This window comes from Balaenoptera physalus (genome assembly GCF_965194825.1).
Source record: "Balaenoptera physalus genome assembly, chromosome: 10".
NCBI lineage: Eukaryota > Metazoa > Chordata > Mammalia > Artiodactyla > Balaenopteridae > Balaenoptera > Balaenoptera physalus.
In genome coordinates, this window is record NC_138889.1 from 42,627,473 (window position 1) to 42,651,739 (window position 24,267).

The window sequence follows — 24,267 nt, forward strand, 5'->3', positions numbered from 1 at the left end:
GGATGGGGAACCACAGCCCCTGTCTCTATAGACAGATGCAGAGCTCAGAAAGGCCGGGATAAATTTAAATTTTAGGCTTTTTCATTGCTAGTGCCAACTCTTAGCCTCTCTACTCATGAAATGTCCTGGCCCTGAGAAAAATCCTGTCTTAGTTTTTTGAATCTCACCCTTGAGTGGATTTTCATCCTCTGGAAACTTTCCACAGATGGTGTGGGTAAGGATACACAAGCTGCCTGAGCTGTGAATTTGGAGAGCAGGAAGTGTAGAGCAGCTGCTCAGGCTTCACACTTTGGCTGGAATGCTCCCACTAGCCCAGGGGTTTGAGCTTCTAAACTCCCAGCAGGTGGCAAAGCCCCTAATGTTAATTGATTCAATGGTTTATATTTGAAGCATATTATTTTATTTATTTATTTATTTATTTTAACATCTTTATTGGAGTATAATTGCTTTACAATGGTGTGTTAGTTTCTGCTTTATAACAAAGTGAATCAGTTATACATATACATATATCCCCATATCTCTTCCCTCTTGCGTCTCCCTCCCTCCCACCCTCCCTATCCCACCCTTCTAGGTGGTCACAAAGCACTGAGCTGATCTCCCTGTGCTATGCAGCTGCTTCCCACTAGCTATCTATTTTACATTTGGTAGTGTATATATGTCCATGCCACTCTCTCACTTTGTCCCAGCTTACCCTTACCCGTCCCCATATCCTCAAGTCCATTCTCTAGTAGGTCTGCATCTTTATTCCCGTCTTGCCCTTAGGTTCTTCATGACCTTTTTTTTTTTTCTTAGATTCCATATTTATGTGTTAGCATACAGTTTTTGTTTTTCTCTTTCTGACTTACTTCACTCTATATGACAGATTCTAGGTCTATCCACCTCACTACAAATAACTAATTTTCACTTCTTTTTATGGCTGAGTAATATTCCATTGTATATATGTGCCATATCTTCTTTATCCATTCATCTGTTGATGGACACTTCGGTTGCTTCCATGTCCTGGCTATTGTAAATAGACCTGCAATGTACATTGTGGTACGTGACTCTCTTTGAATTATGGTTTTCTCAGGGTATATGCCCAGTAGTGGGATTGCTGGGTCGTATGGTAGTTCTATTTTTAGTTTTTTAAGGAACCTCCATACTGTTCTCCATAGTGGCTGTATCAATTTACATTGCCACCAACAGTGAAAGAGGGTTCCCTTTTCTCCACACCCTCTCCAGCATTTATTGTTTCTAGATTTTTTGATGATGGCCATTCTGACCCGTGTGAGCTGATGTCTCATTGTAGTTTTGATTTGCATTTCTCTAATGATTCATGATGTTGAGCTTTCTTTCATGTGTTTATTGGCAATCTATATCTCTTCTTTGGAGAAATGTCTATTTAGGTCTTCTGCCCATTTTTGGATTGGGTTGTTTGTTTTTTTGTTATTGAGCTGCATGAGCTGCTTGTAAATTTTGGAGATTAATCCTTTGTCAGTTGCTTCATTTGCGAATATTTTCTCCCATTCTGAGGGTTGTCTTTTCATCTTGTTTATGGTTTCCATTGCTGTGCAAAAACTTTTAAGTTTCATTAGGTCCCCTTTGTTTATTTTTGTTTTTATTTCCATTTCTCTAGGAGGTGGGTCAAAAAGGATCTTGCTGTGATGTATGTCATAGAGTGTTCTGCCTATGTTTTCCTCTAAGAGTTTGATAGTGTCTGGCCTTACATTTAGATCTTTAATCCATTTTGAGTTTATTTTTGTGTATGGTGTTAGGGAGTGTTCTAATTTCATTCTTTACATGTAACTGTCCAGTTTTCCCAGCACCACTTATTGAAGAGACTATCTTTTCTCCACTGTGTATTCTTGGCTCCTTTATCAAAGATAAGGTGAACATATGTGCATGGGTTTATCTCTGGGCTTTTTATCCTGTTCCATTGATCTATATTCTGTTTTTGTGCCAGTATTATACTGTCTTGATTACTGTAGCTTTGTAGTATAGTCTGAAGTCCAGGAGCCTGATTCCTCCAGCTCTGTTTTTCTTTCTCAAGATTGCTTTGGCTATTTGGGGTCTTTTGTGTTTCCATACAAACTGTGGAATTTTTTGTTCTAGTTCTGTGAAAAATGGCAGTGGTAGTTTGATAGGGATTGCACTGAATCTTTAGATTGCTTTGGGTAGTATACTCATTTTCACAATGTTGATTCTTCCGATCCAAGAACATGGTATATCTCTCCATCTATTTGTTTTTTTTTTTTTTTTTTTTTTTTTTTTTTTTTTTAATGAAATGTCCATAGCACAGGTTTAATTATTTTTCCCCAGGGAAATAGGTGAATACCTTGAAATAAACTTTTACAGAATCATGGATCTTAAGCATAAGACACTTTAGGGATAATGATATTGGTTGTCTTGATGGTCTTCATGTTCAAAGACGTGAGTGCAGAATCAGTGGTGATGGTGGGGTGTAACTGACCGGAGAAAAAGACGATCACATGAAATCCCTTTTGCTTCCTCCAAAATCATATATGTCATTTTCATAAGTATTACATCACTATACCAAATTTTTAATCTTCAAAATAAAACCATTACAAGATAATAACAGCATTTTATAGCTCCCATTAATTGTAACTGTTTTTTTATACTTGCTGATTTGCATATTTAAAATCCAGTATGAGTGTGGTGGTCTGGCAGACCCCTGGAATGGCTTCCTAGCTCTGTCTTTGCCTGTGGGTCCCTCAGGCCAGGAGAGGGTCAGCCAGGTGCCTGACTCATACTAAGTGCTCAGTAAACTTCTGTGGAACCAAAAATCACTTTATTATTATTATTTTTTTTACCAAAGGAATGTGTTGATGACTTCTGAGTTCCCTTCTCTAACATCGTAGAATTCTCATATTGAAAAATTGTAATTCTTGCAAGTTGATCAGTAATTCATATTAATGGGGGAGGGATGCTTTTAAAATTGTAACCTTAATTGGGTTGTAGCTGAGAACAAAATCAAACAGCAGAGGTGAGAAGGTCTTACTTTTCACTGTGATTTCTTGTCCAGACCCCCTATTTAGGGAACCAACACAGAAAGAAACATGAACTACACACTGAACCATTCTCAGGGCCTTTATAAGGATTCTGACTCTGTTCAAACTCTGGAATTTTCATAGAGCAGCTTTCAGCTTCCAGATGAGAACCTTGGGCCAGTGACCAATTCACCCCACTAGGGGTTTGTCATATCTCAACTGGGAGCAGCCCTAATAGCAGCAGCTACTTTGAACTAGAATTTGTCTGTACATGTGAGTGACTCACCAACTCTATATTTGCCTGGGTCTCGGGTGGATTTTTGCAGTGGGAATAGGTGTGAATCTGCAGCTGTGCAAGGTCAAAGTGTGTTGCTTTAAGGACAGCATTTTAATTTAGTTTGATTTATGTTGGCTCCTCATCTTCAATTCGTGTCCATCCATTTGCCCAAATGCTGGTACCATTTTCATAAAGCAACATTTCCCAAACCTTTAATGATTTTCCTCGCTTCACTCCTCCAGGCTTAGATTGTAGATTCTCAGGTTGGTTTTGTGCGATAGTAAAGGCGTGAATATTGTTTTCATTTCTTAAGATTCATCTCACATCTTCTGTGGGGCTTTTTCTGACCCACCCGAGTTAAAAATGACTCCTCTCTTTATTATCCCTTCCATATCTCATATGTCATAGAAACTATGGCAATACCTTGGTTTTCTGGGTTGTCGATAAGCTTTTTGAGAGCAGAGTTCTGTGTTTCTTTTCTTTGAATCCCCATAGCCTAAAATTAGGTGGTGAACAAACAAGCATACAAATGCACAAACAAATGCATTAATGCACTCATGTGTTTAATCAACAAATATCTACTGCACATCCATCATTTACCAGTCCTGGAGTGCTAGGAGTTGGGGATCCTATGAAGGAGACAGATAGGGTCTATGCTCTTGTGGAGTCACAGCCAAGCAGTGGAAATACATTAAATGAACAATTCAGCAGATGCTAGTAATTTATTATTAGGTGAAGGGAAAGCCCTAGTGTTATGAGAACATTTCCCAGAGATATGAGTGAGGTCAGGGAAGGATCCTGGAGGAAGCACTTTCAAACCAAATCTGAGGTTTAATATGTTTTTGAATGGAAACCATTGAGCATGCTTATGCATGCTACAGGAATTCTTACTGAGTACCAATTATGTGTCAGGTGCGAAGGATACAGTAAGGAAAAAGTCAGACCCAGTTGCCCATGGGTTTCACAGAGCTAACAGTCTATGAAGACATATTTAGATGACTCTTTGTGTCCCTCTTAATGTTGTTTAACTCCAAACTGTACTTAGTTTTGCAACAATGGTATACATTCAGTTCATACAAATGGTACCTATTATTTGCACATGACTAACTTGTGTACAAGTTCTGGCCATCATTTGTACATGGGCCTGGTTTTTCCACTCTTTTTTTTTTTTTTTTTTTTTTTTTTAAAGATTTGATGAAAGTTCATAATAATGCAGTTGACAAGAAAATTAGTTATTTCTGAGATATACATTTTAAAGTAATAACTAGGATTATGACTTATAACATTATACCAGAACATATAAGATTTTTAGAAATTTCATGTAATGTCTGAAACATTTATATTAACATATTTCCATACATATTTCCATACAAATACAAATATAAGATTTTTAGAAATTTCATGTAATGTCTGAAACGTTTATATTAACATATTTCCATACATATTTCCATACAAATACAAATATAAGATTTTTAGGAATTTCATGTAATGTCTGAAACATTTATATTAACATATTTCCATACAAATAACCCAATGAAAGTTTAGTATTAGTTGTTTTGTTTGTTTTTTTATACTGCAGGTACTTATTAGGCATCAATTTTATACATATCAGTGTATACATGCCAATCCCAATCGCCCAATTCAGCACACCACCATCCCCACCTCACCGCAGTTTTCCCCCCTTGGTGTCCATATGTCCATTCTCTACATCTGTGTCTCAACTTCTGCCCTGCAAACTGGCTCATCTGTATCATTTTTCTAGGTTCCACATACATGCATTAATATATGATATTTGTTTTTCTCTTTCTGACTTACTTCACTCTGTATGACAGTCTCTAGATCCATCCACGTCTCAACAAATGACTCAATTTCGTTCCTTTTTATGGCTGAGTAATATTCCATTGTATATATGTACCACATCTTCTTTATCCATTCGTCTGTTGATGGGCATTTAGGTTGCTTCCATGACCTGGCTATTGTAAATAGTGCTGCAATGAACATTCGGGTGCATGTGTCTTTTTGAATTACGGTTTTCTCTGGGTATATGCCCAGTAGTGGGATTGCTGGGTCATATGGTAATTCTATTTTTAGTTTTTTAAGGAACCTCCATATTGTTCTCCAGAGTGGCTGTATCAATTTACATTCCCACCAACAGTGCAAGAGGGTTCCCTTTTCTCCACACCCTCTCCAGCATTTGTTGTTTGTAGATTTTCTGATGATCCCCATTCTAACAGGAGTGAGGTGATACCTCATTGTAGTTTTGATTTGCATTTCTCTAATAATTAGTGATGTTGAGCAGCTTTTCATGTGCTTCGTGGCCGTCTGTATGTCTTCTTTGGAGAAATGTCTATTTAGGTCTTCTGCCCATTTTTGGATTGGGGTGTTTGTTTCTTTGATATTGAGCTGAATGAGCTGTTTATATATTTTGGAGATTAATCCTTTGTCCGTTGATTCATTTGCAAATATTTTCTCCCATTCTGAGGGTTGTCTTTTCGTCTTGTTTATGGTTTCCTTTGCTGTGCAAAAGCTTTGAAGTTTCATTAGGTCCCACTTGTTTATTTTTGTTTTTATTTCCATTACTCTAGGAGGTGGATCAAAAAAGATCTTGCTGTGATTTATGTCAAAGAGTGTTCTGCCTATGTTTTCCTCTAAGAGTTTGATAGTGTCTGGCCTTACATTTAGATCTTTAATCCATTTTGAGTTTATTTTTGTGTATGGTGTTAGGGAGTGTTCTAATTTCATTCTTTACATGTAACTGTCCAGTTTTCCCAGCACCACTTATTGAAGAGACTATCTTTTCTCCACTGTGTATTCTTGGCTCCTTTATCAAAGATAAGGTGAACATATGTGCATGGGTTTATCTCTGGGCTTTTTATCCTGTTCCATTGATCTATATTCTGTTTTTGTGCCAGTATTATACTGTCTTGATTACTGTAGCTTTGTAGTATAGTCTGAAGTCCAGGAGCCTGATTCCTCCAGCTCTGTTTTTCTTTCTCAAGATTGCTTTGGCTATTTGGGGTCTTTTGTGTTTCCATACAAACTGTGGAATTTTTTGTTCTAGTTCTGTGAAAAATGGCAGTGGTAGTTTGATAGGGATTGCACTGAATCTTTAGATTGCTTTGGGTAGTATACTCATTTTCACAATGTTGATTCTTCCGATCCAAGAACATGGTATATCTCTCCATCTATTTGTATCACCTTTTCTTTTTTTAAAATTTATTTATTTAATTAATTTATTTTTGGCTGTGTTGGGTCTTCGTGGCTGCATGGGAGCTTTCTCTAGTTGCAGCGAGTGGGTCTACTCTTCCTTGTGGTGTGCGGGCTTCTCATTGCAGTGGCTTCTCTTGTTGTGGAGCACAGGCTCTAGGCGCACGGGCTTCAGTAGTTGTGGCACGCAGGCTCAGTAATTGTGGCTCACAGGCTCTAGAGCACAGGCTCAGTAATTATGGTGCTGGGGCTTAGTTGTTCCGTGGCATGTGGGATCTTCCCGAACCAGGGCTCAAACCCATGTCCCCTGCATTGGCAGGCAGACTCCTAACCACTGCGCCACCAGGGAAGCCCTGTATCACCTTTAATTTCTTTCATCAGTGTCTTATACTTTTCTGCATACAGGTCTTTTGTCTCCTTAGGTAGGTTTATTCCTAGATATTTTATTCTTTTTGTTGCAATGGTAAATGGGAGTGTTTTCTTTTTTTTTATTTTTTTTATTTTTTTGGGGAGTGTTTTCTTAATTTCACTTTCATATTTTTCGTCATTAGTGTATAGGAATGCAAGAGATTTCTGTGCATTAATTTTGTATCCTGCTACTTTACCAAATTCATTGATTAGCCTTAGGAGTTTTCTGGTAGAGTCTTTAGGATTCTCTAGGTATAGTATCATGTCATCTGCAAACAGTGACAGCTTTACTTCTTCTTTTCCAATTTGGATTCCTTTTATGTCTTTTTCTTCTCTGATTGCTGTGGCTAAAACTTCCAAAACTATGTTGAATAATAGTGGTGAGAGTGGGCAACCTTGTCTTGTTCCTGATCTTAGTGAAGATGGTTTCAGTTTTTCACCATTGAGAACGAGGTTGGCTGTGGGTTTGTCATATATGGCCTTTATTATGTTGAGGTAAGTTCCCTCTATGCCTACTTTCTGGTGGGTTTTTATCATAAATGAGTGTTGAATTTTGTCAAAAGCTTTTTCTGTGTCTATTGAGATGATCATATGGTTTTTATTCTTCAATTTGTTAATATGGTGTATCACATTGATTGATTTGCATATATTGAAGAATCCTTGCATCCCTGGGATAACTCCCACTTGATTGTGGTGTATGATCCTTTTAATTCTGTTTGCTAGTATTTTGTTGAGGATTTTCGCATCTATATTCATCAGTGATATTGGTCTGTAATTTTCTTTTTTTGCAGTATCTTTGTCTGGTTTTGGTATCAGGGTGATGGTGGTCTCATAGAATGAGTTTGGGAGTGTTCCTCCCTCTGCTATATTTTGGAAGAGTTTGAGAAGGATAGGTGTTAGCTCTTCTCTAAATGTTTGATAGAGTTCACCTGTGGAGCCGTCTGGTCCTGGACTTTTGTTTGTTAGATGATTTTAAATCACAGTTTCAATTTCAGTGCTTGTGATTGGTCTGTTCACATTTTCTATTTCTTCCTAGTTCAGTCTCAGAATGTTGTGCATTTCTAAGAATTTGTCCATTTCTTCCAGGTTGTCCATTTTATTGGCATATAGTTGCTTGTAGTCATCTCTCATGGTCCTTTGTATTTCTGCAGTTTCAGTTGTTACTTCTCCTTTTTCATTTCTAATTCTATTGATTTCAGTCTTCTCCCTTTTTTTTCTTGATGAGTCTGGCCAATGGTTTATCAATTTTGTTTATCTTCTCAAAGAACCAGGTTTTAGTTTTATTGATCTTTGCTATCCTTTCCCTCATTTCTTTTTCATTTATTTCTGATCTGATCTTTATGGTTTCTTTCCTTCTGCTAACTTTGGGGTTTTTTTGTTCTTCTTCCTCTAATTGCTTTAGGTTTAAGGTTAGGTTGTTTATTTGAGATGTTTCTTGTTTCTTGAGGTAGGCTTGTATAGTTGTAAACTTCCCTCTTAGAACTGATTTTGCTGCATCCCATAGGTTTTGGGTTGTCGTGTTTTCATTGTCATTTTTTTCTCAGTGTTTTTTGATTTCCTCTTTGATTTCTTCAGTGATCTCTTGGTTATTAAGTAATGTATTGTTTAGCCTCCATATGTTTGTATTTTTTACAGATTTTTTCCTGTAATTGATATCTAGTCTCATAGCATTGTTGTTGGAAATGATACTTGATACGATTTCAATTTTCTTAAATTTACAAGGCTTGATTTGTGACCTAAGGTATGATCTATCCTAGAGAATGTTCCATGAGCACTTGAGAAGAAAGTGTATTCTGTTGTTTTTGGGTGGAATGTCCTATAAATATCAATTAAGTCCATCTTGTTTAATGTATCATTTAAAGCTTGTGTTTCCTTATATATTTTCATTTTGGATGATCTGTCCATTGGTGAAAGTGGGGTGTTAACGTCCCCTACTCTGTCTAGAAGTGATCAATAGCAGAATAACTGAGGCAGAAGAACGGATATGTGACCTGGAAGATAAAATAGTGGAAATAACTACTGCAGAGCTGAATAAAGAAAAATAAATGAGAAGAATTGAGGACAGTCTCAGAGACCTCTGGAACAACATTAAACACACCAACATTTGAATTATAGGGGTCCCAGAAGAAGAGAAAAAGAAAGGGACTGAGAAAATATTTGAAGAGATTATAGTTGAAAACTTCCCTAATATGGGAAAGGAAATAGTTAATCAAGTCCAGGAAGCACAGAGAGTCCCATACACCATAAATCCAAGGAGAAACATGCCAAGACACATATTAATCAAACTATCAAAAATTAAATACAGGGCTTCCCTGGTGGCGCAGCGGTTGAGAATCTGCCTGCCAATGCAGGGGACACGGGTTCGAGCCCTGGTCTGGGAAGATCCCATATGCCACGGAGCAACTGGGCCCGTGAGCCACAATTACTGAGCCTGCGCGTCTGGAGCGTGTGCTCCACAGCAAGAGAGGCCGCGATAGTGAGAGGCCCGCGCACTGCGATGAAGAGAGGCCCCCGCTTGCCACAACTAGAGAAAGCCTTCACACAGAAACGAAGACCCAACACAGCAAAAATAAATAAATTAAAAAAAAAAAAAAGGAATTAAATACAAAGAAAAAATATTAAAAGCAGCAAGGGAAAAACAACAAATAACATACAAGGGAATCCCCATAATGTTAACAGCTGATCTTTCAACAGAAACTCTGCAAGTCAGAAGGGAGTGGCAAGACATATTTAAAGTGATGAAAGGGAAGAACCTACAACCAAGATTACTCTACCCAGCAAGGATCTCATTCAGATTTGACAGAGAAATTAAAACCTTTACAGACAAGCAAAAGCTAAGAGAATTCAGCACCACCAAACCAGTTTTACAACAAATGCAAAAGGCACTTCTCTAGGCAGGAAACACAAGAGAAGGAAAAGACCTGCAATAACAAACCCAAAACAATTAAGAAAATGGTACTAGGAACCTACATATTGATAATTACCTTAAATGTAAATGGACTAAATGCTCCAACCAAAAGACATAGACTGGCTGAATGGATACAAAAACAAGACCCATATATATGTTGTCTACAATAGACCCACTTCAGACCTAGACCTAGGGACACATACAGACTGAAAGTGAGGGGATGGAAAAAGATATTCCATTCAAATGGAAATCAAAAGAAAGCTGGAGAAGCAATTCTCATATCAGCCAAAATAGACTTTAAAACAAAGACTATTACAAGAGACAAAGAAGGACACTACATAATGATCAAGGGATCAATCCAAGAAGAAGATATAACAATTGTAAATATTTATGCACCCAACATAGGAGCACCTCAATACATAAGGCAAATACTAACAGCCATAACGGGAAATTTGAAGCATTTTAATTCTGAAACTGCTTTCTCACATTTTCTCTCTTCTCCTCCTATTTCAGTGGAAAAAGTAGCCCACTTCCTTCCCAAGGTCAATCTTTGTGTTTATACCCTAGTTTACCCACCGCCCTTGAACTTATCTCCCCAGTTCTTCTGTCGTCTTTTAAGTTTATCTCCACTAGCACTTTTTATTTATCTTACAAACATGGTCCCCAACTCTCTCTGAGTCTCTTGTATGTTTCCTTCCTAATAATTGTCTCATTTGTAGTTATTTTAATTTGTATTGTTTGCTCATATTTTTACTGTATCCCTCATTATTATTTATGTTCCCTAAGGACTGGAATTATGTTTGCCCTGTTCATTATTGTATCTATGGAAATAAATGAAGAGCAACCAGATAAGAACAAGCAAAACCTTTTTATAAAGAGCTTGCAAGGGAGTCAGCTACCATCACTTGAATTTTGGCAGAACCTAAAAGGCAGGCAGAACACTGGAAAAAATAGAAGGCTTCAGGTATGCCCTGATTGGAGGCTGTTAGCATGGGGATGCTGTAGGCATGCTAACTAGAAATGAGGCATTGATGTGATTGGTTAGAGAAGACTCTTTGGCTTTCTCCAGTTGGTCTTAAGTTGGTAATAGGGACCAAAAACAGAGATGCTATCAGTGCTTAATCAAGTCTGGCCATTTAGGGCTGATTGTTAGAAGGGTTATTATTTGGCTTCCTAGACTGGTTGTTGTAGAAAATAGTTTGACTTCTTGGACTGATTATCACAGATAGTAGGTTGGCTTCCCTCACTGGTTGTTACAGGTTATGGGGCATAATCTTAGTTTTATATACAGTCTAGTCATTGTTTATTTGTATATTCAGTCCTTCAGTCCCCAGGACCAGCAATGTCTAGCACAGAGTAATAACTCAATAGTTATTTATGAATTAATTAATATATGATGGCAACTCAGAATATGCCATTGCCCCTCTGAGATGCAGTTCTTTGCATTTCTCTCCTACCCCTAGCTTCTGCTTTCTGTCCCTTCACTAGCTTCTATTTGTAAGCAGCTCTTTGCAGGAAACTGCCCTCAGTAGGAAACCCCTTCTCTTGTCACTTTAGCAAAGCTACACTGTAACTAACTTTTACATAAGGCACCCCCATGCTCTACTCATCTCTGGCCCGAGCACACCTTTCAAATATTTTGATCACACAATACTTTGCCTAAACTCTTGGTTCTTTCCATAGATCAAAGAAGTAGAAATTAATAAGTAATTAACAGATGACCAGATCTATTCCCTAGCTTCCCCTTTAGTAATCTCGTGAACAAACTATGTGAACAAGATAGCATCTAAAGAAAGATCACAAGACGTTGACAAGCTTGCATGCAGTGGGAGATGATGATGAGTCTGATTCCCTATCTCAATGATTAACTGAGATTACGTCCCTTTTCCCTTTAAAAGCTTTCATGGCTGAGCAGAATCTTCAGAGTTGGTTTTGGGGGTATGTGTCTGCCTTCTCCCCAGATTGCCAGCTTTCTGATGAAAAGCAACTTTCCTTTCTACCAGCACTTGCCTCTCTCTTGGGTATTGATTTTCAAGCGGTGAGCAGCTGGACCTGAGTTTGGTAACAATGTCACCTGTCATCTTCCAACTGGCAGGTAAGCCAGAGTCTCTCCACAAGTGTTCTGTTTTCCGCTCTACATTTTTCTTAGAACTTGTCTACTTCCACAACTCCAAGCAACACTTCCAGGAAAGTGATTCCAAATTACTCATCTCCAGCCCTGACCTCTCTCGTGCACCCCAAGCCAATTATTTGAAGGACATCTCCATGCTGACATCCCACCAGCATCTCCAAGACTATCAGCAGTCCCTCCTCCCTGGGAAGGCCTCTCTCTTCCTCCAGATTTTTCTATGTGGTTCATTTGTGGCAAAAGCAATACTGAAAGTGATTTCTGATTTTGGGAGAAGGTAAATCTGAGGATGGACTTGAGCAGAACAGAAGGAAGGACGGAAAATGAAAAATGGGTGATGATTGATTTTGTTGGCAGGAACACTGCCTCCTTGGGATGCAAGAAGAGACTGGATACTCAAGCTGTCTCAAGGGCTGGAGCTGGGAAATATGATCCAATTTGAAAGACACCAGCCTGGGACACCAGAAAAGTCTCCAAATCTTGGTCCCCCAATAGCAAAAGCAATGGGACATTGGCGAGTACCCAAGGAGCAGTAATTTTTGTGGAGTGGGTCAGTGGAGATTGGATGGGAAAGGACTGGGCAGGGACATGGTGGCAGAGGAATGGGAAGGGTGGTCACCCTTTTCAGGCAGCAGAGGAGTGGTCTGGGAACAGGATCTTAGGGCATGAATGTCAGGCTGCAGGGACTTCTGCACTCGGGGAAGGGGTCTTACTGAGGAGATTTACTCAGAAAGGAATCTTAAAACAAAGGATGCATACAAAAGAGGGCCATTTTGTTTTGTTTTTCACCTGCTACTTAGGACTCCCCAGAATTCTCTGAGGAAGGACTTGAATAGAGTTTGATGTTACCGTAGCGGAAAAGTGACTGGGTTGAATCCAGTAGAAGGAATGCCCTCTGCCATCTCCCCTCCCACCCAAGACCTAGCACAGCCTAGGCTAGGGAAAGGACCTCTTACAAACGGGAGTGTCACAGTCGAATTATCCAGGACGGTTGGTTCCTTTGAGATAGTTCTCTCCCACATTTCATCTTATACTTGCTTTGTGGCACTGTATACACAAGTATGGCCCAAATTTCTCTAGGTGCTATCTTCCTAACAGTTCCTGAACTTATACCTTTCTGGTCCACTGTCTCTCCTGTAGCCTGACATAATACCTCCTAGAGCATAGCTCACAATTAGGTTCCTATCACCTGCATTTCTTATTTCATTCCCCACCTGCAAATTCATCCTACACATTGTCCTCAGCCTCCTTGTCTTCAGTTTGGCCCCCTTTTTAATGTACTTATTACACAACAATGAGATCTTTAAAAAAATCTGCAGCTGCTGGTTATCGAAGGTGGAATGACTAACTGGGATCTCGCTAAAATGATTATTTCTTTTTTTAAAAAATACATCTTTATTGGAGTATAATTGCTTTACAATTGTGTTAGTTTCTGCTGTACAACAAAGTGAATCAGCTATATGCATACATATATCCCCTGACTGTTTATTTCTAAGTGTTCCCTTACTAAGAGAGTGTGAAGGAAACCATCACTGAACAAGAGATTTCAACAAATATTTAGAAGATGAAAAGCACAGGAAAACACACCAAGGGGACCAGGGGTTGCCAGAGGAGGAGGAAGCAGCTGCAGCAGAAGGAGCTGATCTGTGGGGCAGAACCTCGGAGAGGCTCTGAGTTGGCAGGTGTGGGAGCAGAGAGAGAAATACTACATGCTCCCTCCTGTGACCTCTGCCCAAATCTAGAGCTCAGGCAACCTAACTTTAACCCCTGAGGTTGGGGGATCCTGGAAGACGTTCTCTAAGTTAAATTCTGGATAGTGCTGCAGTTTTACATATGATGAAATAGCTGATGCTGGCACCCCAGGGAGAACCATCCTTATTCCAGTATTTGAGGGGGTCTGCACTCCAATATAGCTCCTGCTGACTCCGTCTTGAGACTGCAAATGGACAATGGCCAGATGTATATAAAAATAGAATTCTAATCCATCATCTGCAGTAATCAGCCCAGAAAGCCAGCCTACTATCTATAAGTCAGAGTGATAGGAATTTGGACAACTATCTTTACAAACAGCCCAGGAAGCCAAACAATAATCCCTCTGACAATCAGCTCCACATAGCCAGGACTTGATTAATAGCTAACAGCTTCTTTGATTTTCCTCTCTCCTTTCAACTGAGGACCAATCAGAGAAAGCCAACTATGCACCTCTAACCAATCACCGGAGGACCTGCTTTGTTATCCTACCTCCAGCTTCCCCATGCCAACAGCCTCTAATCAGGGCACACCTGAAACCTTCTTTTTTCCACTCTAAAACTTTCTCCTTTGAGTCTCTGCCAAAATGCAAGTAATGGTGGCTGACTCCTTTGCTATAGCAAGCTCTGAATAAAGAGGCTTTGCTCGTTCTCACTTGGTGGGTTTTCATTATTTCCACACTCTGAAGCAAAGTCTTCCAGTCAACGAACCCTCCCCATGTACCCAGAACTCCCCACCAGCTTTGTTAGTCAGGGGAAAGGAGACCCACATATACAACCATGGAGGACACCTATACCGCTTGCATAGAAAAATCAACCCGGTGCCTCATTCTTAAGTACGGACACACAGCCAAGGTCACCAAACACAGAGAAAACCAGCAGCACATAGGAGATCAAGATAAACAGATTGACCTTGGAGAAAACAGGTCATTCAGAGACTAGAAACAAGCTTTAAAAAAAATTCTAATTAGGGCTTCCCTGGTGACGCAGTGGTTAAGAATCCACCTGCCAATGCAGGGGACACGGGTTCGAGCCCTGGTCCGGGAAGATCCCACATGCCACAGAGCAACTAAGCCCATGCACCACAACTACTGAGCCTGCACTCTAGAACCCGCGAGCCACAACTACTGAGCCTGCGTGCCACAACTACTGAAACCCCTGCCCCTAAAGCCTGCGTGCAGCAACAAAGACCCAACACAGCCAAAAATAAATAAATAAAATAAATTTATAAAAAAAATTCTAACTAGACCTTCAGTGAGATGTGAGAAGATATTACGGCCATAAAACCAGAAAACAGCAGGCTGTGAAGAACAAGGGAGTTAAAAAAAAAAAAAAGTTTCCTGGAAATTAAAAATGGATTTCCAAAATTAAAAAGATTGGAAGATTAAGTTGAAAAACTAACAGAACAGAGAGCAAAAAAATAGTCTGAACGTGTGGCAGAAAGATAAGACACCTTTTGTAACTTTCTCATAGCTAGATCCAGCAGTGGCTAGACGTGGGCGCCTCTGGGCAGGGGCCCTGGGGCCTAGGGGCCGGCCGCGGCTCTGTGGCTCAGTGTGTGCTAGAGATCATTTGACCTATGTGTTTTAACCAAGTGCATGGATACTCTGATTAAAACAAACAATCTAGCTGCAAATCTGACGGTTCCACTCCACTGCTTGAAACCCAACACTCCTCACAACCACATATGGGGAGAGAGATCAGTCTCCTTCCTGACCACAGCCTGTCAGGAACCAGCCTCCCTCTCTCCATTCCCCACGTCCGCCCCAGCCCCACTCAACAACCTGCCAGGGTGTTCAGTGTAAGCCTTACGACCTGGAACTCTGGGGTCACACTTACCTGGTTTCAAACCCACATGCTTCTGTCCTAATTTGAAAAATGGGGGTGCGAGAGTACCTCTCAAGGCTTTTGTGAGGATCAAATGAACTAATGCATGTGAGGGGCTTAGCAGAGCCCCGGGCACAGAGTAATCAATAAATAGTAACAGTTACTAGGGCTCCCAGAACTAGTCTTCCTTTGTGCGTCTCAACTTTAACCCTACTTTGACTAATTTTTATATTTATACATAAAAACACTAAAAAACAAAAAACAAAAACCAAACCTCATTAAACTCTCAGCTTTATTACCAAAGACACACTCTCAGACACTTCATTCAGTCCTCAACTCTCAAGAGATGTTACCTATACATATTTTTGAAGCCACGATTGATTGATTGAAGAAAAATGAAAGGTACTGCTTCCCACAGTTCATGCCTTGGGGACCCGGCTGGGTTTTATCTCGCAATTTCCTCCCTGTTCTCAGTGAAGTGACCCTTCTTCACCCAGGCTCAAGCCTCACCTTTTTTGTGAGGCCTTCCTAGGACCCCACCCAGGCCCAGGCGTTCCTGCAGACTGAAGTGCTTTGTCACCGCTGCTGCTGTCTGCTTCCTTCTCCAGACTCTGAGCACCTCACTTGCAGGGCTCTCTTCATGAGTTTTAGACCTCGAGTGTCCTGCCTGTAACAGGCTTGTGCTTTACGCAGTGAACGAGCACATTAAAGGTAAGTGTGGGAGGGACGGGGGTGGCGTTGGTTGGCTTTTCTAACTCAACTGCAGACATATTAGAAGCCTCTCTTTGACAGAGAAAAGTTTGTGGGAAGGCACCATCTATGCTGGGAAGCTGCTGGGCTTCAGGCTCCAGAAGGTTCTGAGTGGGTGCGTCGGCTGTCGGTCCACTTACAGACGGGATGTGAAGGCTGTCTTGATGTCCCTTCTCGGGTTCAGTTCTGACTCTTCTCCCTCAGTCTTTAGGACATGGCACTGCCCAAGAAGCACAGTCTGTATCCCAAAACACAATGGCACTGCCTTTTTCCTTTTCTTTTCGTAAGTTAAAATCATCTGGCCCAACTTTCTCATTCCTCCAGCAGAGGGAAACCACGACAGTCTTAAATGAAGGTCAAAGGACTTGCCAAAAGTCATACAGAAAGTGGTAAAGACATTAGAACTTAGGTTTCCAACATTTCAGACCAGCATGTTGCGATTCTGGAGTTAAAAAGAAGAGGGAAAGCCGAAAGCACTTGAGACAGCTGCTTCAATCTTGGTACCCAAAACAAAGCCGATGGTCTGGGTGGCACCACGGTTGTCCCGGCTTTGGGTCTTTTTTATGGTGTGTTGCTTATTGAAGAAAAGGGAGTGTTGAAAGCACTCCCACCAGAGAGCTGTTGTGAGGATGTAACGAGAGGGCCTGGCATGTGTTAAGAAGTTTATCATCATTAGGAAAGTAACAACCAACTAGGAGATTTCAGTGCAGAGGGCAAACCGGCTCCTGCTTCCTGCAGCCCGATCCCTGACTATAGAGCTAGGACCGAGTGGGTCAGGCAGAAGGAAAGGTCGACTGCTGTTTTGTTGGAGACACCATCGTGGGAGGGGAGGCCAGGGCAGTCACCCTCAGCTCTACTGGGTAGGGGGTGGGCGTGCACTGGATGAGAAGGGCCTGGAATCCCACCTCAGAGTCCCCCATCCTTAAGACAGGAGGGGATGGTCACCTGTGGCTTCCCAGCCCCCAGCTGCCTTCCAGGCCAGGAAGGTGAAGCAGAGCAGAACCAAACGTGGGAGGCTCAGGCCCCAGCCCCCAGCCTGTGCTGCTCATTTCAGGAAGGTGCTAAGGAAGGAGGCTGCCATGGCCGGGCCTGGCCCACAGCTGGGGGAACGCAGGCGTGTGTGGAAGGAGGAGGGACTCTCAGGAAAGGAGTAGCTGGAACAGAGAGAAAGCCAGGAGCATGTCAGAGAGCTCCCAGGATGGGGCAGGGCTGGCAAAGAGGCGGGCCACGGCCACATTGGGGTTGCCCCCAGCAGGCTTGAACCACTTCTGCAGACACCGCCCGCTGGTCCTATGCTCCGGGCTTGCCTTGAAGGAGTTGCTCCAGATCTTCTCACATAGGTCAGCCGGGGTGGGGAAGTAATGCAGGAAAGGGTGACAGAGGGCTCTGGCAGGGCAGCGGGGCTTCCCTGAGGGGAGATCCAGGCACGGACAACTTACCCGCTCCTGTCCTCACATCCCCATCATTTACCCCCAGGGGAGCGGAGGGCTTGCAGCTGCCCTCGGGTGGGGGGCCTCCCGGGCCCTGCCTAGCATCACTCACCCCGACTCCAGGTCCAGCCGCCGTGCCAGTTGGATTTGCAGGTGTAGGATGTGCGGCAGTCGGCCCACCACTGCTCGCAGTCTTCCCGGCACAGGGGCGCGTCCAGAATCCGCTCCGCCCGCCCACTCGGGTCCAGCTGGGTGCGGGCAGAGCAAGAGGCAAGAATTATAATAGCACCAACCTGAGGACTATCAAGAGCTACAATGGAACTTGGGTCAGGTACCATCAGAACATATTCTCTTACGAAATCACTAAATATTATTTTACAAATGAGAATGCTGAGGCTGAGTTAAATAGTCTGTACACAGCTCTGTTCCTACAAACAGAAGACGTGACTCAAATAGTCCCTCCATCCCGCTGTTCTCCTGTGACCACTCTCCATGCATGCCGTTCTCTAGGGCCAGAGGTGACCTCCTCTCCATCTCTGTCCCCCACAGCGGCCTCTGACTCTGCTCTTGTCCCTAGGGGGACAGCATCTCCTGTTCCCGCTAGCAGCCTGGAGCTCAGGCGCTTATGAACAGGGCACTGATGGACGCGTCTCCTGCCCACCCACCCCAGCCCACTTCTTCCCACCCGCTGGATCCAAGGCCCCAGGTTGGGAGAGCACTCGTAGAAGCAGATGGCCTGGAGGAAGTGCTTCTGACAGCCCGGCATCATCAGTCCGCAGTGAGCCAAGCTGAAGTTGTAGAGCAGGGACACTTCCAGGTGGGCTTCCCAGCTCGTGTTGGCCGTGCAGCAGGCACTGTCCTTCCAGGGGATGCACTGAAGGTGGATGAAGAAGCAAAAGGCGTGGGGAGGAGGGGCAGGGGGTTGATGAGTGTCTGGGCCAGAAAGGTGAAAATGTCCCCTAGAAGAGGACCCAGCAAGTGGGATGCCTTCAGGCCAGCGACCCCTGGATAGAAGGAATGCCGATAAATTGTCAATATTCACACCCAGAGGGCGCCTGCACACTGGCCTCCCCGCAACAGACTGTGAGTCCCCTAGGAACGGGGCTTTCAAGGTCTCAGATCCTGGGGGTGGCGGTAGCAAGGTTGTCCCCAAGACCCAGGGGAATGTGGGGTTGCACTGGGGCAGGGCACGTGCGGCTGAGAAGGGCTCATAGGTACATGCCAGCCCTGCTCGTCCTCCCTGCTCCCTGTCAATTGCCTTTAGGGACTTGGGGAGGGGTCCCTTAAGTCTTATTTTTTTTCCAGGGCCTGCTGGTGGGAGGGCAGAAGAGGGGGACCTTGCTTCATGGAATCTAGGCTGAATATCTATGAGTCTCCGGGATCATCATCTGCCCCTGCTCCGAGTGGCCGTGCAGCTCAGGGATGAAAACTGTAAATCATTTGGCAATTAGCACCCCCCTCCAGTGGCCTTTGCCGAAACCCAACCTAGGGAACCAAATGAGTCAAGATGGATAGGGGTTCAGAAGCCATCTTGGCCTTTGTGTCCCTTCCCCGATCTAAGAAGCCTCCACCCACCCTGCACCCCATGCCAGTTCTGGCTTCCATACCTCCTCGTAGAGCTTGGCCTCCGGGCTGGGCTCTGGCTTGTGGGGCTTGGCGTTCATGCAGATGTTGAGCAGCTCGCGCCCAGCCCACACGGGTGGGACTGCCCACAGCCCCAGCAGGAGCTGCCACCAACACCCCATGGCCTGCTGCAGAGAGGAGCTCCGCCTGTGATGGAGAGGACACCTCAATCCACGCCCTCCGTCATCCCTGGGAGCAGGCATGGGCTTCAAGCCTCCCTCAAGCAACCATGATACTCTGGCTGCTTCTAGAACCTTTATCTGAGGCAGCGTCATAAAATATCCAGTGAGGTCTGACACTCACCCCTAACAACCTACAGATGCAGAAACTGAGGCCAGGGAGGGGAAGAGATCAGCCCCAAGGTGAAGGAGGGTCACGGGTAGAACGGTTCCAGCTTTCCCTGGGGGAACTTTCCCTGGCCCTTCTCCACTCAGAGGCAGCCTTTCTAACTCAGTGACATAGGGGCTGGGAATTCAGAGCTTTGATCTTGAGTAACTGAACAAAGGCTCAGTAACTAGATTCTACATGGGGCCAAAGGCGCAGTGGGACTGGGTAGTGTGAAAAATGCGATCCTTACTCCATAGAGTGCCAACCCTAACGCTAACTCCGGCCCCTCTGAAAGGTGCACACAAGGCCCACAGCTCCTCAAGCATCTGGCCTCCTCCCCAGTTCCCTCTGGCCAGAGTCCCTTCCCCTAGAGCAGTGGTCCGCCTCCACCAGCCTCAACCCATCTCAAACCCAGCCTAAGCACAAGGCTGAGGCAGCCAGGCGCCCAGTGGCCTTGCTGGCATCTCAGAGCCAGGGAGCGTGACCAGGCGTGAGCCAACTTCAGTCTTCCACATCCAAAGCTGGTCCCCGTTACTGGAATGAGGAGGCTGGCTTTTCCCTTGATGTTTGTTGTGCACTGTTTCCCACTCTGCCCTGGGTAGTTCTCATAAATGGAGAGAGTAGAAAGAGAAGCAAACAAAAAGGGCAGAAGCACATCCTGCCCCAAGCACCCAATGATGCCCACGGCCTTCACCCACCCAGGAGCCCAGGCCCGATGCCTCTCAGGAACCGGCTGTGGACCCATCACGATGAACCTGAAAACCTGTGGCTCAGCTCAAGTTGAGAGCCTCAAACATCGGAGGGGGAGACGCTAGTTCCACCTTCTGAGCCCATCTTTGAGCCTAAATCTAAAGCTGCTCTCTCTCTGCAGCTCCAGTTTCCAGCACGGCCGCGGCCATGGAGTATTTCAAGGAATCGGGTGTGTCAGGTGAATAGAGGAAAATGCCGCCTCTTCTAGCGTTTTCTTCATACTCACTTTCAAAGCAGGAGCGGCGCTCTCCCGCCTCCAGAGATTGTGAGGCTGAGGAGACGTCTGTGATCCTGCCTATTTATTACCCCTCCGGTTCCTGTTGGGTCCAGGTGCAGGAGCAGAGCTCCAGGTGGCTCTCGTTAACACCATCCATCTTACCCACGTGTTGGGACCTTCTGTGGGCAGAGTCAGGAGGGTTTCACTTTCCCAGAGAAACAGACCCCATAGAGGGTAAGATCCTGTGCTCCTTAGTCAGCTACTGAGTTCTGCTCTCAGCTCTGCTGCTTACGAGCTGGCCGACCTTGAGAAAATGCCTGAAACTCTCTGTCAGTTTCTCTACCTGTAGAAAGGGCTGTTATGATGGGACTGTTGGGGAAAAGAAATGAAAGAGAAAGTTCCTGAAAAGGACTTGGCATCAAGCCTGGCAAAGATAAATCTAAATGGTTTTTATTCTTATCCTTTTATCCTACCAAGCCTTTCTCTCTCAGCCCTATTCCAAAGCTCTACCTGCCTCTTCATCAGCTCAGTTACCTGCCATGGACCACCTGGGTTTTAATGGTAGCGATATCTTCTCTTAGCCCACAGGAGCTAGGCTTCCTGCTGCAGTGGAGACTGGGCAGCCCAGTGATGCAGAGATGAAATGGGGCCTCAGGGACCCAAGGATTTAAATGTATGTCCCAAGCCAAAGCAAACAAAACCAAAAAAGTCCCTCCAAACCCAGGAAATGGCCTCCATTAGCATGCAGAGACCGCTGTCCCGTGAGAGATTCTGCAAGTGTCCTCAGCAGTGATGAACTTCACAGGAATGCCTTCCTCAGCTAAGGAGAGGCTGGAAACTTGGCCAGGACACTTAGGAGAGTCTCAAAGATGATGAAAATGATGGAAAAGGAGCCCATTTTTTTTTTTTGCTTGTTTCTTGTAACAATTTCCGTTTCCAAAGAGAAGTAACCAAAGTCACTGGCATTTTCTTCATACACAGGAAATTGAAGCACAATAAAAGCATTTTGTAATTGAAGAAAGCATGCTGTTCAGCTACATAGGTGATGTGCAGACATGAATTAATCATCATGCTGGAAAATTACATTCGCCACACCTAGGTCATCCCAGCCACTGAGTTCTGAGTGCCATGAAGGACCCAGGCACTGGGCTGGAGCCTTCAGTATATGGTCTGGCTTACTCCTCACAATGACCCCCCCGAGTGAACGCCCTCCCTCATTTTACTTGTGGGGAAACTGAGGCTCAGATGGGGAGTGGCAGAGCTAGGACAGCCATGAACTCAGATAGCCATGACTCCATACCTGGTGCATGAGGACCGGGTGAGGGGAAGACCTCCAGGACTGAAAGGGTAGATGCTGTCTGGGTCTCAAGTCAAGTCTGTTTAAAAAACAAACAAAAAGTCAAATTCCATAATCAGATTGTATGTTGGGAGACACGTGTGGGCTTTATCTGAGAACAGAAATGATTACAGCCCAGTCTCCCACATTCCTGCCTTAAACAGAGTCAGGAGTCTCCTTTTTTTAGGGTCTGGTACCAAGCAACCCAGGTCTCTCCCCGCGGCATCCAGGGGAAGAGCAGGTGTGCGTGTCTTGTTCAAGGCATCACAAATATGCAGGAGGCCCTAAAGCTTGACGAGGTAAGAGAGTTTGGGTTTAACATTAATCGTCAGATGGCTGTGGATGTGGCAGGGACAGAAATCCAGCAATGAAGTGCAGCCCTAATTACTAAAATGGAAAAACACGTCCTCTGGTAAATGTCCTTCACACAGAGGGATGGAGGACGAGGGGGAATGTGCTGGCGGTTGCTGGGACAAGGCTGTAGGAAATGAGCTGAAATGACAGCCAGCGCAGGTGCCAGGGGAGGGAGGGTGGGAGGGATTGCAGAGCTGCTTCTCGGAACAGGCTGACACCTGTGCTCCCAGAAAGGCAGTTTGCGGCCCTTGAGGAAAACTCAATTTTGCCTTATTGTGATCGAGTCTTCCAGAGAGATCTGCTTTCTGCCAGATGGCTGATAAACCAAAGCTGGCCGCGGATGAAGCCGTTTGAAACTGCTGGTCACAAGCAATTTTGTTCTTAAACAAAACAGGACAGTTACATTGCCAACAGCAGAGCTAGAGTGGCGTCTGGAGGGTTCTGAGAGAGGGGGGAGGGCAGGGCAGCGAAGGAGCAGCCCAGGCTCTGGTTTGGGACCACAGCACAAGGCGGGCAACGGTAATGCTCTACTCCCTACACACCAGTTCGTCCATGGTGCTGAAGCCCACAGACTTCCAGAACAGACTCAGAAAGCAAAGAGCTAGTGCCAGGAATTTCCTGAACCCGAGGTCAGAGGCCAGCGGAGGGAACATTGGTAATTGGAGTTCTTAGTGGACCTTATGACTCCTTCCTCTCACCCCAAAGACCCCAAGACCATCCTTGTCTCAACTTGTAATTGGTCTGTAGCTAAGGTAGGTAAAACGGGGCTGCTGTTTATCTCAACCTCTTCCTTCCCTCTAGATCCATCATCCCATTACCAGAGCGATTGATTTAACTTTCTAAACACCTCTTGAATTCCAATCCTTTAATCCCAGTTTCTCTCCCTCCGATCTGGTCCTTGACCATCTCTTGCCTCCATTACTGCCAACAACCCCCTAACGGACTCCTTTGCCCCTTTCTGAAGCTTTATCCAAGCAGCAGCCAGAATGATCTAATATCCGAGGATTTTATTATAAAAAATTTTAAACATAAAGAAAGTTGAGAGAATTTTTCAACGAACCCCCATATAGCCACCACTTAGATTTTGCCGTTACCATTTTACTCTATTTTCTTTCTTTTTTTAAATGAATTTTTAATATCAGTGTGTATTAGGGTTCTCCAGAAAGCAGAATCAATAGAATGTATATGTGTGTGTATATGTATATATTACATATATAGAGAGAGAAAGAGAGAGAGAGAGAGATTTTGAGGAATTGCCTTGTGCAGTTACTGAGGCCAAGAAGTCCCATGATCTGCTATCTACAAGCTGCAGACCCAGGAAAGCAGGTGGTATAATTTAGCCTAAGTTTGAACGCCTGAAAACCAAGGGAACCAATGGAGTACATCTCAGTCTGAGGTCAGGAAGAGATGTCCCAGCTCAATCAGTAAGGCAGAAAAAAGGAGTACATTCCTTCTTCCTCCACTTTTTGTTCTATTTAGGCCCTCAATAGACTGATGATGCCCACTCCCATTAGGGAGGGCAATCTATTTTACTGAGTCCACCAATTCAAATGCTAGTCTCATCCAGAAACACACTTGCAGACACACCCAGAATTAACATTTAATCTGGGCAGCCTGTGGCCCATCTGAGTTGACACATAAAATTAACTATCACACAGTGTCATCATCAAATGGGGTGACTTTTTTTAAAAATTAATTAATTAATTTATTTATTTTTGGCTGTGTTGGGTCTTCATTTCTGTGCGGGGGCTTTCTCTAGTTGCGGCAAGCAGGGGCCACTCTTCATCGTGGTGCGCGGGCCTCTCACTATCGCGGCCTCTCTTGTTGCAGAGCACAGGCTCCAGACACGCAGGCTCAGTAGTTGTGGTGCACGGGCTTAGCTGCTCCGCGGCATGTGGGATCTTTCCAGACCAGGGCTCGAACCCGTGTCCCCTGCATTGGCAGGCAGATTCTCAACTACTGCGCCACCAAGGAAGCCCTGCATTTCTTA

The 24,267-nt window shown here is 44.0% G+C and overlaps 1 protein-coding gene and 1 long non-coding RNA gene across 2 annotated transcripts in view; both read right to left on the reverse strand.

The window, feature by feature from the left end:
- Positions 1-392: 392 nt before the first annotated feature.
- LOC309636726 overlaps positions 393-24,267 on the reverse strand; it is an 85,179-nt gene continuing 61,304 nt past the window's right edge. Inside the window, exon 2 of the long non-coding RNA XR_014250180.1 lies at positions 393-967. This is a non-coding gene — a long non-coding RNA (uncharacterized lncRNA). The remainder of the gene's footprint in view (positions 968-24,267) is intronic.
- IZUMO1R (IZUMO1 receptor, JUNO) lies at positions 14,836-22,506 on the reverse strand. The gene is made up of 4 exons (XM_082410099.1): positions 19,278-22,506; positions 18,356-18,544; positions 17,783-17,918; positions 14,836-17,648 (listed from the first exon to the last, which is right to left on the reverse strand). Exons 1-4 carry the CDS (start codon positions 19,566-19,568, stop codon positions 17,380-17,382), a joined length of 885 nt encoding a protein of 294 aa, XP_082266225.1. The 5' UTR covers positions 19,569-22,506; the 3' UTR covers positions 14,836-17,379.